Source organism: Myotis daubentonii, chromosome 3, assembly GCF_963259705.1.
Source record: "Myotis daubentonii chromosome 3, mMyoDau2.1, whole genome shotgun sequence".
NCBI lineage: Eukaryota > Metazoa > Chordata > Mammalia > Chiroptera > Vespertilionidae > Myotis > Myotis daubentonii.
The window spans coordinates 105,222,691-105,238,841 of NC_081842.1; the positions used below are offsets into that span (position 1 = coordinate 105,222,691).

General features: G+C 42.8%; 1 protein-coding gene across 5 annotated transcripts in view; it reads right to left on the bottom strand.

Moving 5' to 3' along the window:
* Positions 1-616: 616 nt before the first annotated feature.
* Positions 617-16,151, bottom strand: part of EIF2A (eukaryotic translation initiation factor 2A) — a 55,468-nt gene continuing 39,933 nt past the window's right edge. For all 5 annotated transcript variants that reach the window (XM_059688142.1, XM_059688145.1, XM_059688143.1 and 2 more), the window contains 4 exons: positions 13,260-13,373; positions 3,425-3,553; positions 2,097-2,162; positions 617-1,006 (listed from right to left, as the gene is read on the bottom strand). In XM_059688142.1, the coding sequence (XP_059544125.1) occupies positions 941-1,006; positions 2,097-2,162; positions 3,425-3,553; positions 13,260-13,373 (375 nt within the window). In that variant the 3' untranslated portion in view covers positions 617-940. The remainder of the gene's footprint in view (positions 1,007-2,096; positions 2,163-3,424; positions 3,554-13,259; positions 13,374-16,151) is intronic.

A 16,151-nucleotide genomic window follows, 5' to 3' on the forward strand; every position in this document is an offset into this window, starting at 1 on the left:
GCATTAGATCTTGACCAAAGCTTGATAGAAACTTTGGGGCATCAGCAAACCCAGTCATCTGTTTTGCTTGTCTCTCAAGGTGTTTCTGGATTCTTTTCCTTTACATACCAGATTAAATATTAGCCCTGGAAAATGAAAACCTATATCAATGCAAATGAAATAAAAATAATTTCAAATGTAAACCTGATGAAAATAATTAATTATAATATGACTTGGTTTTGATAATCAAATGTCTGGCATTATCATTATATCATTTTGTCATCATATGAAAATACAACCAAAACAATCATAGTCCATGTTTGGAACACATTTACCTCATCCTCACATCTCTAGGTTTATTATTTGAAATACCAGAACAAAATATTTTACTCTATTTTTAAAGTCTATATTTACTTTAGAACTAAGAAAAACTTTACTTCAGATAATACAAATAATATTAATACTTTAACTCATTTACTACAACCTGGTTTTTAAGGATTTATTTAAAGTTTTAATACAGTAATATTTTAGGATCAAAAAAGCCACATTATATATTCAAAGGCAATTTTCCTAAACTTGCCTTCTAAATTAATAAAGGATTTCTTGAGTGAAAAACTTATAACAAAGCCAAAATTGATTAAATTTAAAATGTCTTTATTCATTTATATGGTAAATACTGTCTCCTCCTAAAAAACAATGACATTTGTCTTTCAATATGTCAAACTTCAATATGTCATGTGTCTTTTATTTCATATGTTAACATGATCTAAGATGCAGGACACAGAAATCAATTTTAATAGGCATTATTAAATAATTTCACGCATACGCAGAACTTTGGAAAATGGTTAAAATTAGAGATGAATGTTAAATGTGGGCACATGAACGTTCCGTATACACCAATGAACTTAACAGAAGATGAGTTCCCACTGATTTCTGGTAATAACTTGCTTTCTGTGACTCTTTAAATACCCAATTCCAAATCTTCCAGCTCCTGGAGAAGGGCTTTCTCTTTTTGAATTTTCTCCAACTAGAAAAGTTTAAAACAATAAAGTTATTAAAAAGGAAATAAAAAAAAGGAAATAAAATAATTACTGGCTCTATAGCCAAATAGCAAAGAAGAAAATATTTAAAGAGAATACAGCTGACAGTTTATCAGATCCACTGGTAAATAGATTTAAAAGTACAGATTGGATGCCCAGCTGGTGTGGTTCAGTGGTGAAGTGTTGACCTATGAACCAGGAGGTCACAGTTTGATTCCAGTCAGGGCACATGACAGTAGAGGACATGTAGGAGGCGGCCAATCAATGATTCTCTCTCATCACTGACGTTTCTATCGCCCTCTTACTTCCTCTCTGAAAATCAATTAAAAAAACAAAAATAAAATAAAAGTGCAGATTGGAAACACGTTCTAATTTGTTATCTGGCATGAATAAAGGGGGCAAAGGAAAGAAGCTGTCTTTAAGTCATTTTTTTTTTCAGTGTATTTTTATTTATTACAGAGAGGAAGGGAGAGGGAGAGAGAGAGAGATAGAAACATTAATGATAAGAAAGAATTATTGATTAGCTGCCTCCTGCATGCCCCCCCACTGGGGATTGAACCCGCAATCCTGGCATGTGCCCTGACCAGGAATTGAACCATGACCTCCTGGTTTACAGATCCATGCTCAACCACTGAACCACACCAGCTAGGCCAGAAGCTGTCTTACTGCATTCCTTCAGGTCCAGTAAACTTTCCAGTCTACACCTGGGGGTAAAAGAGCTGAGGAAAGGAAGAGGGAAGGGCAAAAAAAAAAAAAAAAAAAAAAAAAGCGCATTGCAACCTGAGACACAGTAAAAAAGAGAATTTTCTATTTGTCTAACATAATAAATGCTCTTATTTTCAGCAGCAATAGCATTAATACAACTCTTAGAAATAGTGACGTTCTCAGTCACTTATCTACATCATGTCTCCCTCTATCCATGTTTAAGAGTAAGAACATTAAAAAATATATGGCCTATATTTTCCAAGAGACGTTTTTAAAACCTATGTGTTCTTTTACCCAATGAAACAATTGCTTATAATAAAAAGGGGAAGAGTAGTCATGACTATGAGCTCAAATTAAAAATGCAGAAAATACCTGATTTTTTTCTAGCTGTTTTCCAGTTGCTGCTTGTTCTTTCAGTTGTTCGATTGCTTTCAGTTTCTACAAATATCAAGAGGAAGGAAGAGTAAGTCATTTTAGAATGCAAATGTCCTTATTAACAACTCAATTATATGAATGTGAACCCTGAATAAGGAGAATCAGTTATCTTACATTTGTATTAAGAATAGTCTGTTAAAATGCTAAGGTAAACTATTTTTTTAAATTAAATGCAAAATTAGATATATTAACAATATGGGGGGGTAGTGGGGGAATGTAAAGTACAGCATAGGGAATTATAGTCAATAATACTGTAATAAGTATGCATGGTGGCAGGTGGGTACCAGCCTTATTGGGAACATGGGGAATCACTTCATAAGCTGTATAAATGTCTGACCACTATGCTGTACACCGGAAACTAATATAATATTGACTGTCAACTTTAATTGAAAAAATAAATAAATTAATTAATAAATTAATTAATTTTAAAAAATGTGCTCCAACTCTGGGAAAAAAGAATATAGATTTGGTGAAATATTTTCTAAGTTTTTAATTAATGTTATATTTGTGTGTGTGTGTGTGCGTGTGTATATATGTACATATATATGTATGTAAATATATCACCAACTTCATTATTTATTTTAGCACTTCATTGTACCAGGATGACATCTTTGGCTTTAAGAGAAACTTAATAGTGCAACCTGGGAAGGGCTCTAGAGACCTGATTTTTTTTTAAAAATATATTTTATTGATTTTTTACAGAGAGGAAGGGAGAGGGAAAGAGAGTTAGAAACATCGATCAGCTGCCTCCCGCACACCCCCCACTAGGGATGTGCCTGCAACCCAGGTACATGCCCTTGACCAGAAATGAACCCGGGACCCTTCAGTCCGCAGGCCGACGCTCTATCCATTTGAGCCAGTCAGGGCTAGGACCCTGATTTTTACCTCCATTTTACCTGGTTGCAATTTGACAAGCTAATCAACTTATTTCTGTCTCTGTTTGCTCATCTTTAAAACTGGGACAAAGGTCTGTTCCTACCTGTCTTATATGTGTCTAATAAAATACTAAGTATAAGTATTCAGCATATTTCTGTGCAAATGTACATTTATTACTTCAAAATCAATAATGAAAAGAATAATAGGCATTAGATGATTGTGAATAGAACTTAAATCAGCACCATTCCTATGACAGCATTTCATAGTGAGAAAGCAACGAGAACTGCTATAAACTTCTTAGATGCCTATTTAAGTGTCTAAATATTTTCTTTATAGAATCCTCACACATTTCTTTCAATAAACACATCTGACTTGCACTGAATTCTCACCTTCTTTAGGTTCTTGATTTTTTTGTCTACCTCAGGGTCTCCAGAAGTTGGCTGAGAGACTGTATTTTGAGCTGAGCTCTGTGATGTAGGTGTAGGTGACAAATCCAGACTCTTGTCACTTCTTGCTTCCTGCAGGAAAAATTTAATTGTCTAAAATGAAAACACTGCCTTGATACATAACATGCAGAAACCAAAATGTGATTTTTATCTTTTATGCTACATTTTATATAAAGAAGGGATCTGAATTGAAGGTCTCATAAAATATGTGACATTGTACCACAATAAATATAATGCAGCTTAAAAAAGTACCACAGTACAAAGACACACCCAAAAGGTTTTTATATAATAGTAGAGGCCCGGTGCACAAAAATTTGTGCACTGGGGGGTGGGGGGGGGGGAGGTGAGGGCCCCTCAGCCTGGCCTGTGCCCTCTTGCAGTCTGGGACCCCTCGGGGGTAGACCACCTGCTGACTTAGGCTCGCTCCCCGGGGGATTGGGCCTAAGATGGCAATCAGACATCCCTCTGGCAGCCCGGCAGCCCTTGGGGGATGTCCACTTGCCAGCGGGGAGCAGGCCTAAACTGCAGTCGGACATCCTTAGCGCTGCTGAGGAGGCAGGAGAGGCTCCCACCACCACTGCTGTACTGGCAACCATCAGCCTGGCTTGTGGCTGAGCAGAGCTCCTCCCATGTGAGAGCGCCCTGACCACCAGAGGGCAGCTCCTGCATTGAGCGTCTGCTCCCTGGTCGTGTGTGTCATAGTGACCAGTCATTCCCAGTCCTTCTGCTGTTAGTGTCAGTTTGCATATTAATTACCCTTTTACTATATAGCTTGTTTGGAGGTTCTAGCAGGGGAGCGCAGCTACTCGTATACCCTTGACCGAAGACCGGTCCTCTCCTCGGTGGGGAAGGTCGTCCTCTTCAACCGAGCGCGCAGGTTCGGGAGGGACGCACATGGATCGGTGAGGGAGGAGGGGGACACCCGCCTAGCCAGCCAGATCAGCCGAATCAACCCTGGCGATCAATGGGGTGACAGATGTCACAGCCAGATCGCCCTCACATCCTACCCATTTACTATATAGGATAGAGGCCTGGTGCACGGGTGGGGGCCGGCTGGTTTGCCCTGAAGGGTGTCCCGGATCAGGGTGGGGGTCCTGCTTGGGTTCCTGGCCAGCCTGGATGAGGGGATGATGGCTGTTTTCAGCTGGTCACACCCCCTTCAGGGTGGGGGTCTCCACTGGGTTGCCTGGCCAGTCTGGGTGAGGGGCTGAGGGCCGTTTTCAGGCTGGTAGGCGACTGAAGCTCCCAAACTCTCCTTTTTTTCTTTTTCGTTTTTATTCTGGGATTTATTTACCTTCTATGGCTGACACTGGAACTGAGAGCTGGCTTTAGCTCTGAGGCTTGGCTCCAGCTCTGAGCCCTCTGCTGCTGAAAGCAGGTATGTGGGTTTGTTTGGTTTCTATAATTGAAACACTGTTGCAACTCCAGCTCTGAGGCCCTGCTGGCTGAAAGCAGGTTTCTGGGGATTGTTTAGCTTCTATAATTACAACATTGTTTCTTAGAGTGCAGCTCAGAGGCCGGCAGTGGCAGGCGGGGCACCTTGGCTTCCTCCATCACTGGAGCAAGCAAGCCTCTTGTTCGCTTCAGCTGCCTGGCTGCCGGCCGCCATCTTGGTTGGCAGTTAATTTGCATATCGCCTTGATTAGCCAATAGGAAGCGTGTCGGAGGTACGGTTAGTTACCATGTTTGTCTATTATTAGATGGGATTTATAACAGGGAAGACTTTGCTAGATCTAGAATTTAAAGTAACATATCAAAATTTTTTTAAAAACATTATGTAATAATAAAAGAACAAATGAAAAGAAATGGCCATAGCAGGGTAATCTAGGAGGTTTCTGCTTTAGCCAATAAGTACTCAAAATATCTAGATATTTTGGGAGGTGCCATTATATGGATGCTTTGGAAATGTGAGAAGGCTTTTCTAATGAAGGTATTTGAAATTTGACTCTTGTAATAGCCTCAAAAACTATAATGCATATGCATAATCAAGTGCATGTAATGAATGATGCTACAGGACAAGTCCTATAGAGATCCTATATAATACAAGGCTAATATGCAAATCACTGAACAGCAGAACGACTGGTGGCTATGATGTGCACTGACCACCAGGGGACAGATGCTCAATGCAGGAGCTGCCCCTGGTGGTCAGTGCACTCCCACAGAGGGAGCATCGCTCAGCCAGAAGCCGGGCTCATGGCTGGAGAGTGCAGTGACAGTGGTGGGAGCCTCTCCCACCTCCGTGGCAGTGCTAAGAATGTCCAACTGATGGTTTAGGCCTGCTCCATGGGGCTCCCAGACTGCGAGAGGGCGCAGGGGACCCCCCGCCCCGAGTGCACAAATTTCATGCACTGGGCCTCTAGTTTATTTATAATCAGGTCAGCTGAACTCTGCAACAAAGTTCCATGGAAGCACCCCCACTACCCCCCTGCATTGGGTACCATATTGTTGTTGAACGTGAACGTGAACGAGGATCCAGGCAGATCTGCTGGACCGGTCTGGAAATCGGTTCTTGTGAAGTCACAAGAAAAGCACTTTAGAGACTCATGCATAGGAAGATATAAGGTATAGTGGCAGATTTAATGGAAGGGCAGAGATGACCCTGAAGAGGCTGCCACATTGCTTCATCCACGACCAGGTGGTTCAGCTCCCTCTTGCTGAGGAAGAAGTCCAGCCTCTGGTACAAGAAGCCTGCACTTGTCCTCACTAAGCCCAGGAGGAGGGCCAGGGCCCAGAGATGCTGTGCCATAACCTTGGCATTGGTTCTGAAGCTTCCGTAGCCTAGCTTAGTCTCAACGTGATCAGAACGTTGGTGATCTTTCTAGCCTCATCCCTCCTAACCGAGGAACCATGATTAGAACCACTTTTATTTCCCTTAAAGTACTCTAAACTCTTGTTTCCTAGCTTTTCTGTTCACTATTCTTGTTGACTGTTCCTTGTGCCTAGAATACCTTTAGGGGACCTGGCTGACCCTACTTACCCTTTAGGCCTCCCCCCCAAATTTTCTGCCTCTCCAGAGATCAGATTAGTTGCACAACATGTAGATGTATTTCTTTATAACACTACTAGAGGCTCGATGCACAAAATTTGTGCAAGGGGCTTGGCCCTTGCTGCCGCTGCAGCCACCTATGTCTTGGCCCCCTCCGCCGAGGCTTTGTCCGAAAGGTCGTCTGGAAGGACGTCCAGTCTCATTAGCACATTACCCTTTTATTATTATAGATATGCACTATCTGTACCGGAGGTTTCCTTGTTCACTGTTCTATTTGTGCCTCAGAATAATATGTGCTTTACTGCACATGCTAAATAAATGAAAGAGAAGAATGACATTCCTTTTGCATTTCAGACAAGACATGCATTTTGACAAAAGGGGAACAAAGTTATTTAAGTCTTTATTGCTCTCAAGCTAGGGCTTCTACTTCTTCTTCTTTTTTTTAAAAATCTTTATTGTTCATATTATTACATTTGTTTCTCTTTTTCCCCCCATAACTCCCCTCCACCCAGTTCCCACCCCACCCTCCTCACTCACTCCCCACCCACTGTCCTCATCCATAGGTGCATGATTTTTGTCCAGTCTCTTCCTGCATCCCCCACACCCCTTTCACCCCCAAGAATAGTCAGTCCACTCCCTTTCTATGCCCCTGATTCTATTATAATCACCAGTTCATTCTGTTCATCAGATTATTCACTTGATTTTCAGATTCACTTGTTGATATATGTGTATTTGTTGTTCATAATTTGTATCTTTACCTTTTTCTTCTTCCTCCTCTTCTTCTTAAAGGATACCTTTCAGCATTTCATATAATACTGGTTTGGTGGTGATGAACTCCTTTAGCTTTTTCTTATCTGTCCTTCAATTCTGAATGATAGCTTTGCTGGATAAAGTAATCTTGGTTGTAGGTTCTTGGCATTCATCACTTTGAATATTTCTTGCCACTCCCTTCTGGCCTGCAAAGTTTCTGTTGAGAAATCAGCTGACAGTCGTATGGGTACTCCCTTGTAGGTAACTGAGTTTCTTTCTCTTGCTGCTTTTAAGATTCTCTGTCTTTTGCTCTTGGCATTTTAATTATGATGTGTTTTGGTGTGGTCCTCTTTGGATTCCTTTTGTTCGGGGTTCTCTGCACTTCCTGGACTGGTAAGTCTATTTCTTTCACCAGGTCGGGGAAGTTTTCTGTCATTATTTCTTCAAATAGGTTTTCAATATCCTGCTCTCTCTCTTCTTCTGGCACCCCTATAATTCGGATGTTGGTATGCTTGAGGCTGTCCCAGAGGCTTCTTACACTAACTTCGTATTTTTGGATTCTTTTTTCATTTTGCTTTTCTGGTTGGGTGTTTTCTGCTTCTTTGTATTTCAAATCTTTGACTTGCTTCTTGGGATCCTTTAGTCTGCTGTTGGGAGTCTGTATAATATTCTTTATTTCAGTCAGTGTATGCTTAATTTCTAGTTGGTACTTTTTCATAACCTCGAGGGTCTCACTAGATTTCTTGAGGGTCTCATTAAGTTTATCAGCGGTTTCTAGAAAATTCTTGAAAAACCTTTAAAGTGTGGTTTTGAACTCTATATCCAGTAGTTTGCTTTCCTCTATTTCTGTCATTTGTGTCCTGTTTCTTTGTCTCTGCATTTTTTATGCTTCCCTGTGTTGATCAAGTGGTTTTCTCTGCTAAGTGTCCTCTAGGGCCCAGTGGTTCAGCCTCCCCAATTACCTGAGGACACTCTTGGTGCACCCCCTTGTGGTCTTTGTGCACAGTCTTGTTGTAGTTAAGCCTTGATTGTTGTAGGTAGTACTGGGGGGAATTGACCTCCAGGCCAATTGGCTGTGAGAATCAGCTGTGTCTACAGTGGAAGAACTTCTGTGCTGGAGACACTCCTCCGGGGCAAGACTTGCTTCAGTGGGGCTTTGGTGTTCACTGAGTCTGCCCCCTGAGTGTGTCCTTTATGGTTCCATGGATCTGCAAACTGGATGGTCCCACTCTGACCTCTGGGTACACTGGCTCCTGGATCTCTAGGGAGGTGCTAATCTAGCCTCTGCCTTAGGCTATCCAGCAAAAGCCTCCCTGCAGGGCTTGGGCAGGGCGGGTCTCACAGGATCAACAGGGCGGGGCTAGCAGTTATGGCTGCTCTCAGAGGCCCCCTTCTCAGTATCACGGCAATCGCTGCAAGCCCCTCCGAGAGAAAGCTGCCCTCGAGTTCCGACTGATGCCAGACAGTCCCGCTTCTCCTGTATGAGTCTGGGTCCCCAGAGACTCGCCCAGAACTGGAACTCAGAGGCTGAGACTCCCTCCCCATTGAAAACGACAACCGTGCCCTCAGCCGCCAGCCCGCTCCGTGTGCGCCTCTATACCTTAGTATTTTACTTCTGCACTGCACCTCCTCTGAGTCTTGGTATGTTTTTCTCTTTCCTTGTACTTGTAGAAATTCCACTCAGCCAGCCTTCCTGTGGTTCTGGATGATGTCGGTTCCGTCTTTTAGTTGTATTTTTGAAGTGGTTGTTCGAGGCAGCAAACTCCGGTGTTTACCTATGCCGCCATCTTGGTTTCTCCAACTTCTACTTCTTTATAGAGTTCCTAGTGGAATACACAGAACCCCAAGAATCCAAAACCTCTTATTCAGAGTTCCCAAAGCATCCGGGCAACATGGAACAAGTGTCACTCCTAGACTTCCAAATCTCAAAATGTGTGCTTGAGAGTTTTTAGAGTACAAAATCATGTTTAGAAAGTCATTTTATTTGAACTTTTTTTATACACTCCAATGAAGCAAACATTAATTCCTTACCTTCTATAGAAAACATATTACTGAGCACTTTCACAAAGTATTTAGAAATAAACTAGTTTCTACTCTTAATAAGAGTGAATAAAAGGAGAAGAGAAATATTTTGCTATCAAAATTCACTTTTGACATCAGGTTAAAAAATTTTAAATTTAGTTATTTGTAATGTAAGAAGTAACATTAATGTTAGAAATATGAAAGACTATTAAAGTTAAGCAAAATATAAAATTTAAATTTCTACCATACTTTAAATGCCAAGAATAAGTTAAAATGTCTGTATTATAATACTTAAATTCTGGTCATTCTCTGGAAAGGTTATGTAAAACTAAATTTTTAGTTTCAATTCTTTTTGGTACAGTTGGTAAACTTATAAAATCATCACCAGTTTATAAAAGTACTTGGTTAGATTATATACATCTGACTCCTTTATCTTTGGTTAGTATATTCGGAGCCAGGCTGAGAAGGTGTGGTCATGGTGACACTGTCATCACCACTTACTTTGTTTTATCACACAGTCATAACTTTTGCTAACTCCAGCCGGTCATCTCAAAAATGCATACTGAAAGGATTATCTTGCAAGTAGAAAACCTTTGCCATCACTGGGAAAACACACAAAGAGCAACTCTATAAATGATGGTATTATCTTTAGTATGTAACAGGTGTGGATGACAGCATGTTGTATGGGGTGGGGTTTGTTTTTGTAGTTATTATATTTTACATTAATGGCACTGCTTGTTTTATTCAAAACATCCACACGGACTCTCTTTAAGAAAATGTAAATATTTTAAAAAATTGATTTTTATAAATAAGAGATACTGATTAAATGACCCCCGACACAAATTTTATCAGAAAAACACACAAAATAAACAGCTAACATTTTATTAGTGCAGTACAAATGATAATCATATTGAAAATATCTGATAACAAGAATATCATTTATAAGATAGGATTCTAAGGTGGGTGGGTTTCAGAAGGCCCTTAAATCTCTATTAGAAAGGATCTTGCTCAGCTGCTATGGAAAGTAGTATGGAGGTTCCTCAAGAAATTAAAAACGGAGGTATCTTATGGCCCAGCAATCCCACTTTTGGGTATATATCCAGAGGAAATAAAATCATTATCTCAAAGAGATACCTGTACTCCCATGTTCACTATTATGCACAATAGCCTAGGTTATAAAAAATAAGGTAAAAAAGGGAAATCCTTCCATTTGCATTAACAAGAATGAACTGGGGGCATTATGCTAAATTCAATAAGCCAGACAAAGATAAGATACTGCATGGTATCACTTTGTATGTAGAATCTAAAAAAAAAGTTAAAATTCAAATTTAGTATGGTAGTTGCAAGGGGATAGGGTGTGGGAGAATGTCGAGGTTGATAAAAGAGTTGATAGAACTTTCAGTTATAAGATAGTGTCTAAGGAGCTAATGTAGAATATGGTGACTATAGTTGATAAAACAATACTGTAGCATTAAAATTTGCTGAAAGAGTAGAACTTAATGTTCTCACCCCCCAAAAAGATAAATGTGTGAGGTGATGGACGTGTAATTAACTTGATTGTGGGAACCCTTTCACCATGTACATATATATCAAATCATCACGTTGTACACTTTAAAAATGTTATTTGTCAATTATATTAGCTAGAAAAAAAGTAAGAAGTAAAGTTACCTACGAGTTATAAGAATAATGTAACTTGTAACATTCAGGGCCATAATGATGAAAGGACAAGTACTGCTTTATACAAGTTTAATACGTGGAGTGGATTATTTTACTCAGAATGACCTAAACCTGAGCTATTTAAAGATATTTCTGGATGAAATCTATTAACTACAAAAGAGTACACTGATTTTTTAAGTCCACATTTTAGCAGAATATGGTTGCAAATGCAATTCTACACCTAAAAACAGTTACTTGCCTACCAAAATCATAAGCAACCTAGAACTGTCAAAAAAGTTAAAGTATTATCAGCAAAATAGTATTGTTTGAATCTAAAATATGTAGTTACTATGACTTCACTAACCAGAGTCCCAACCCAGCAGGTGTGACTGTAAGCCATACAGGACTGCAATTTGTCAACTATTATACTGGTGTGGCTTTGCAACTATAAAGTCGTATTAAAAATTATTTTATGTCCAGCTGGTGTGGCTCAGTGGTTGAGCGTTGACCTATGAACCAGGAGGTCATGGTTCGATTCCTGGTCAGAGCACATGCCTGGACTGTGGGCTCTATCTCCAGTGTGGGGCATGCAGAAGGCAGCCGATCAATGGTTCTCTCTCATCATTGATGTCTCTATCTCTCTCTCCCTCTCCCTTCCTCTCTGAAATCAATGAAAATATGTACTAAAAAATTTATTTTAGAACAATCCCATTGTTTGGATACTTCTGGTATTTAGATTTCCAACTGAATAATTTCCTATAGTAATATAATGCTGAGTGAAAAATTGGCTTTGTAGGCATGCACTTTTTGGTCTCTTAACAAACACATTTTCAATAAAGCAACTACACCACTTCACAAAGGTTTACCCACAGAAGTCTACAGCAAGTAACATCTAATAAAAGAGAAACATGCAAATTAACCATCACTCTGCTACACCCACCAGCCAATCAGGAGTGAGTATGCAAATTAACCCAACTAAGATGGCAGCAACCACGGAGATGGAGCGAGCAGGAGGCTTGGGTTGTCCCTGGAGATGGAGGAAGCCAGGCTTCCCGCCTGCCCTGGCCGGCCCTGGGCTCCGCTCAAGGCTACAGTTTCAATCATAGAAGATAAATAAATCCCAGATACCTGCTTCCAGCCCGCCCCGGCCTCCGCTCAAGGAGGCGCTGAAAAAAAAGAAAAGAAATAAAGGAGAGGCTGGGAGCTTGGGTTGCCAGGGGGGCATGGCCAGCCTGAAAATGGCCCTCAGCCCCTCAGCTAGGCTGGCCACACCCCCATGGGGTGAGAGTCCCCACTGGGGGGCTTCACCAGCCTGCAAACAGCTATCAGTCCCTCACCCAGGCTGGCCAGGCACCCCAGCGGGACCCTCACCCTGATCTGGGACACCCTTCAGGGCAAACCACCTGGCCCCACCTGTGCACCAGGCCTCTATCTATACTAATAAAAGGGTAATATGTTAATTAGACTGGGAGACCTTCCAGAGGTTCTTCTGGACAAAGCCATGGTGGTGGCGGGCCTGAGGTAGAGGTGGTTAGAGGCCAAGAGTGGACGGCAGTTGTGGGTGATCAGGCTGATGGGGGGTGGGGCCATTGGGAGTAAGCAGACCAGCAGGGGGGGTAAGGTGGGGGCGAGCAGGCCATCAGTGGGGGGCAGTTGGAGGTGATCAGGCCAGTGGGTAGGGGGGCTATTTGGAGTGAGCAGGCCAGCAGGGGGGAAGTTAGGGGTGAGAAGGCCAGTGGGGAGGGGAGGTGGCGGCAAGCACACTGGCACGGGGGGCAGTTGGGGGCAAGCAGGCTGGCGGGGGGGGCAGTTGGGGGTGATCAGGCTGGCGGGGGGGGCATTTGGGGGTGAGCAGGCCGACGGTGGGGGGCAGTTGGGGGTGAGCAGGCTAGCAGGCAGAGTGGTTGGGGCAATCAGGCAGGCAGGCAGGTGAATGGTTAGGAGCCAGCAGTCCCGGATTGTGAGAGGGATGTCTGACTGCCGGTTTAGGCCCTATCCCTGTAAACCGGCAGTAGGACATCCTTCGAAGGGTCCCAGATTGAAGAGGGTGCAGGCCGGGCTGAGGGACACGCCCCCCCCCCCCCCCCGCACCCTGTGCATGAATTTCATGCACTGGACCACTAGTACTACATAATGCCATTAGGGTTTCAGGTTTTAAGGTCAGATGCAGTTTCCTTACTCTCCTATTGTATACACGTGAATACTTAAAAATTCATAGTCAAACACAAAAGAAAGACATTCTAAGTAAGTCTAACTCCAACATTATTTTACAACATAACAGTCAAGTCTTTAGGTCAACAAAACTTTAAGGCTTGAAGCTAATTTAACAGATTTTGTTTTGAAGAGATTAGTATCCCCAAATACCTGCTTTGCAGCTTTCTTAGCTTCATGTTTCCTTTGATTTTTAAGGGCTGTTTTTGAAAATGGCTTATCATTTCCTGGTTGTGGTTTCATATTCTGAGGTGGTTCCTCCTCATGCTATGGAAAATGTAAAAGAAACAATTTTGAAATAGAGTCCATGTTTTAAAAAACATATACAACAAATTACACAATTTTGCTAGTATGGGATAAAGTTATTTAATCAAATTTAAGATTACCAGCAAAGAATATTTCAAAACTCTGATTAGTAGTAGGCACATTCCAACTGTCAGGGTGGATTTAATGAGGTTCTGCCTATTAGTTGATAGATGTATCTTACATAAGAACTGGCAAAATTCAATTTTGTTTAAACAATGGAATTTCCTTACTTTAATTTTTTAAAATTGATTTTTACAGAGAAGAAGGGAGGAAGAGAGAGAAAAATATCGATCAGTTACCTCCTGCATGTGCCCTGACCGGGGATTGAACCCACCAACTTTTGGTGTATAGGACAATGCTCCATCCAACTGAGACACCTGGCGAGGGCTGGAATATTTTTGTGGTTTTTTTTGTATTACTACTAACACATGATCCTTATGAAATTAAATTAGATACCAACAATAGCTTCTTCTGGAATCTTTTTGGATCTGACTACTGCAAACAGAAACTCAGTTTCCTGATTTATTTTCTTTGAACTAAGAATTATTTGCTAGATCTTTACTTACAAAATCAGAGATTAGGAGATTAAAAATAAAAGCAAATAGAAAACCTACAACAGGCATCAAGAAAACAGATCAAATAGTAAGGAATAAGTGACTGCATAATTATAAATCTAGGATTAACATAATGAAGTGGTCTATAAAAAACTAAATAACTTGCCAAAACCAGTTTGGCTCAGTGGATAGAGCGTCGGCCTGTGGACTGAGAGGTCCCAGGTTCGATTCCGGTCAAGGGCATGTACCTGGGTTGCAGGCACATCCCCAGTAGGAGATGTGCAGGAGGCAGCTGATCGATGTTTCTCTCTCATCGATGTTTCTAACTCTCTATCTCTCTCCCTTCCTCTCTGTAAAAGATCAATAAAATATATATTTAAAAAACACACACACACACACAAAAACTAAATAACTTGTCAGATTATACAATGAAAATAGTCATTTCCATCACCAGATATTTATATAAACACCTATTAACTACATTCCACAACAGAAAGAGGGTGAATTAAGTATAGGATCGAGGAGCATCTAATGTAGAAGATGGGACTACAGTAAATAACACTGTATTGTATAACTGAAATTTGCTAAGAGAGAACTGAAATGTTTTCACCCAAAACAAAAAAATTCATCTAACAATTGATTCTATCTACATTGCTATTATCTTAGTTTTAACTGTCTCTTTAGGCTCTATCATACTTGTACATCAAAGGACCAGAACTTCATGAAGTTTTTGAGTACTAGATCTCAGATCTGTGTTGAACTTGAAAGTGCTATCAGGAAATGGGCAGGGCTCAAACATTTAAGATACAGAGGAATAAGTAGGAAACCATAGTGACTTTATCTTAACAGCTGCATTAACTATTTCAGATCATTAAAGTTCTGTGCATATAAATTTCCTACTTGGAGCCGCTGAGTACGGGGTGGGGCAAAAGGAGGTTTACAGTTGTGAGTACGTGAAACACAGAATTTATTCCTGTATTATTATTATTTATTGTACTAGAGGCCCAGTGCACAAATTCGTGCACAGGTGGGGTCCCTCGGCCTGGCCAATCAGGGCCACAGGTTGGCTACCAGGGGCAGGGGCAGCGGGAGGTTGGCTGTGGGAGCGTACTGACCACCGGGGGCAGCTCCTGCGTTGAGCGTCTGCCCCCTGTTGGTCAGTGCATGTTACAGCAACCGGTCAACCGGTTGTTTGGTCGCTTAGGCTTTTATATATATACTAGAGGCCCGGTGCACAAAAATTTGTGCACTCTGGGGGAGGGGGGGCCCCTCAGCCCGGCCTGTGTCCTCTCCCAGTCTGGGACCCCTCGGGAGATAACGACCTGCTGGCTTAGGCCTGCTCCCGAGTGGCAGAGGGCAGGCCCAATCCCTAGGTGCAGCCCGTGGTCGGGCTCAGAGCAGGGCCGATTGGGGAGTTGGGGCACCGTCCCCTGTCATGCACAGAGCAGGGAGATTGGGAGGTTGTGATGCCACCCTCAGTCACGCTCAGGGTAGGGCCGATTGGGGGGTTGGGGCACCGTCCCCTGTCACACTCAAGGCAGGGTCGATGGGGAGGTTGCGGCGCCACCCCGTCACGCACAGAGCAGGGCCAATCAGGGGGTTGGGGCACTGCCCCCGTCACACACAGAGTAGGGCCCATCAGGGGGTTGGGGCACCGCCCTCTATCACCCATAGAGCAGGGCCGATCAGGGGATTGGGGTGCCGCCACTCTCACACTCAGGGCAGGGCCGATGGGGAGGTTATGGCTCTAGCCCATCACACACAGAGCAGGGCCCGTGTGTGTGTGGGGGGGGGAGTTGGGGAGCTCCCCCCTATCAGGCACAGAGCAGGGCTGATCAGGAGGTTGGGGCGCCTTCCCCTGTCACGAACAGAGCAGGGTGGATAGGGAGGTTGGGGCCCCGCCTCCTGTCACACACAGAGCCGCAGGGCGATCAGGGGGTTTGGGCGCTGCCCCGTCACACTGATCCCGGTGCCGGGAGGCCTCATGGCTCCGCTGATCCCGGTGCTGGGAGGCCTATTACCCTTTTACTATATAGAATAGAGGCCTGGTGCACGGTTGGGTGCCAGCTGGTTTGCCCTGAAGGGTGTCCTGGATCAGGGTGGGGGTCCCCACTGGGGTGCCTGGCCAGCCTGGGTGAGGGGATGATGGCTGTTTGCAGCTGGTCACACACCATTCAGGGTGAGG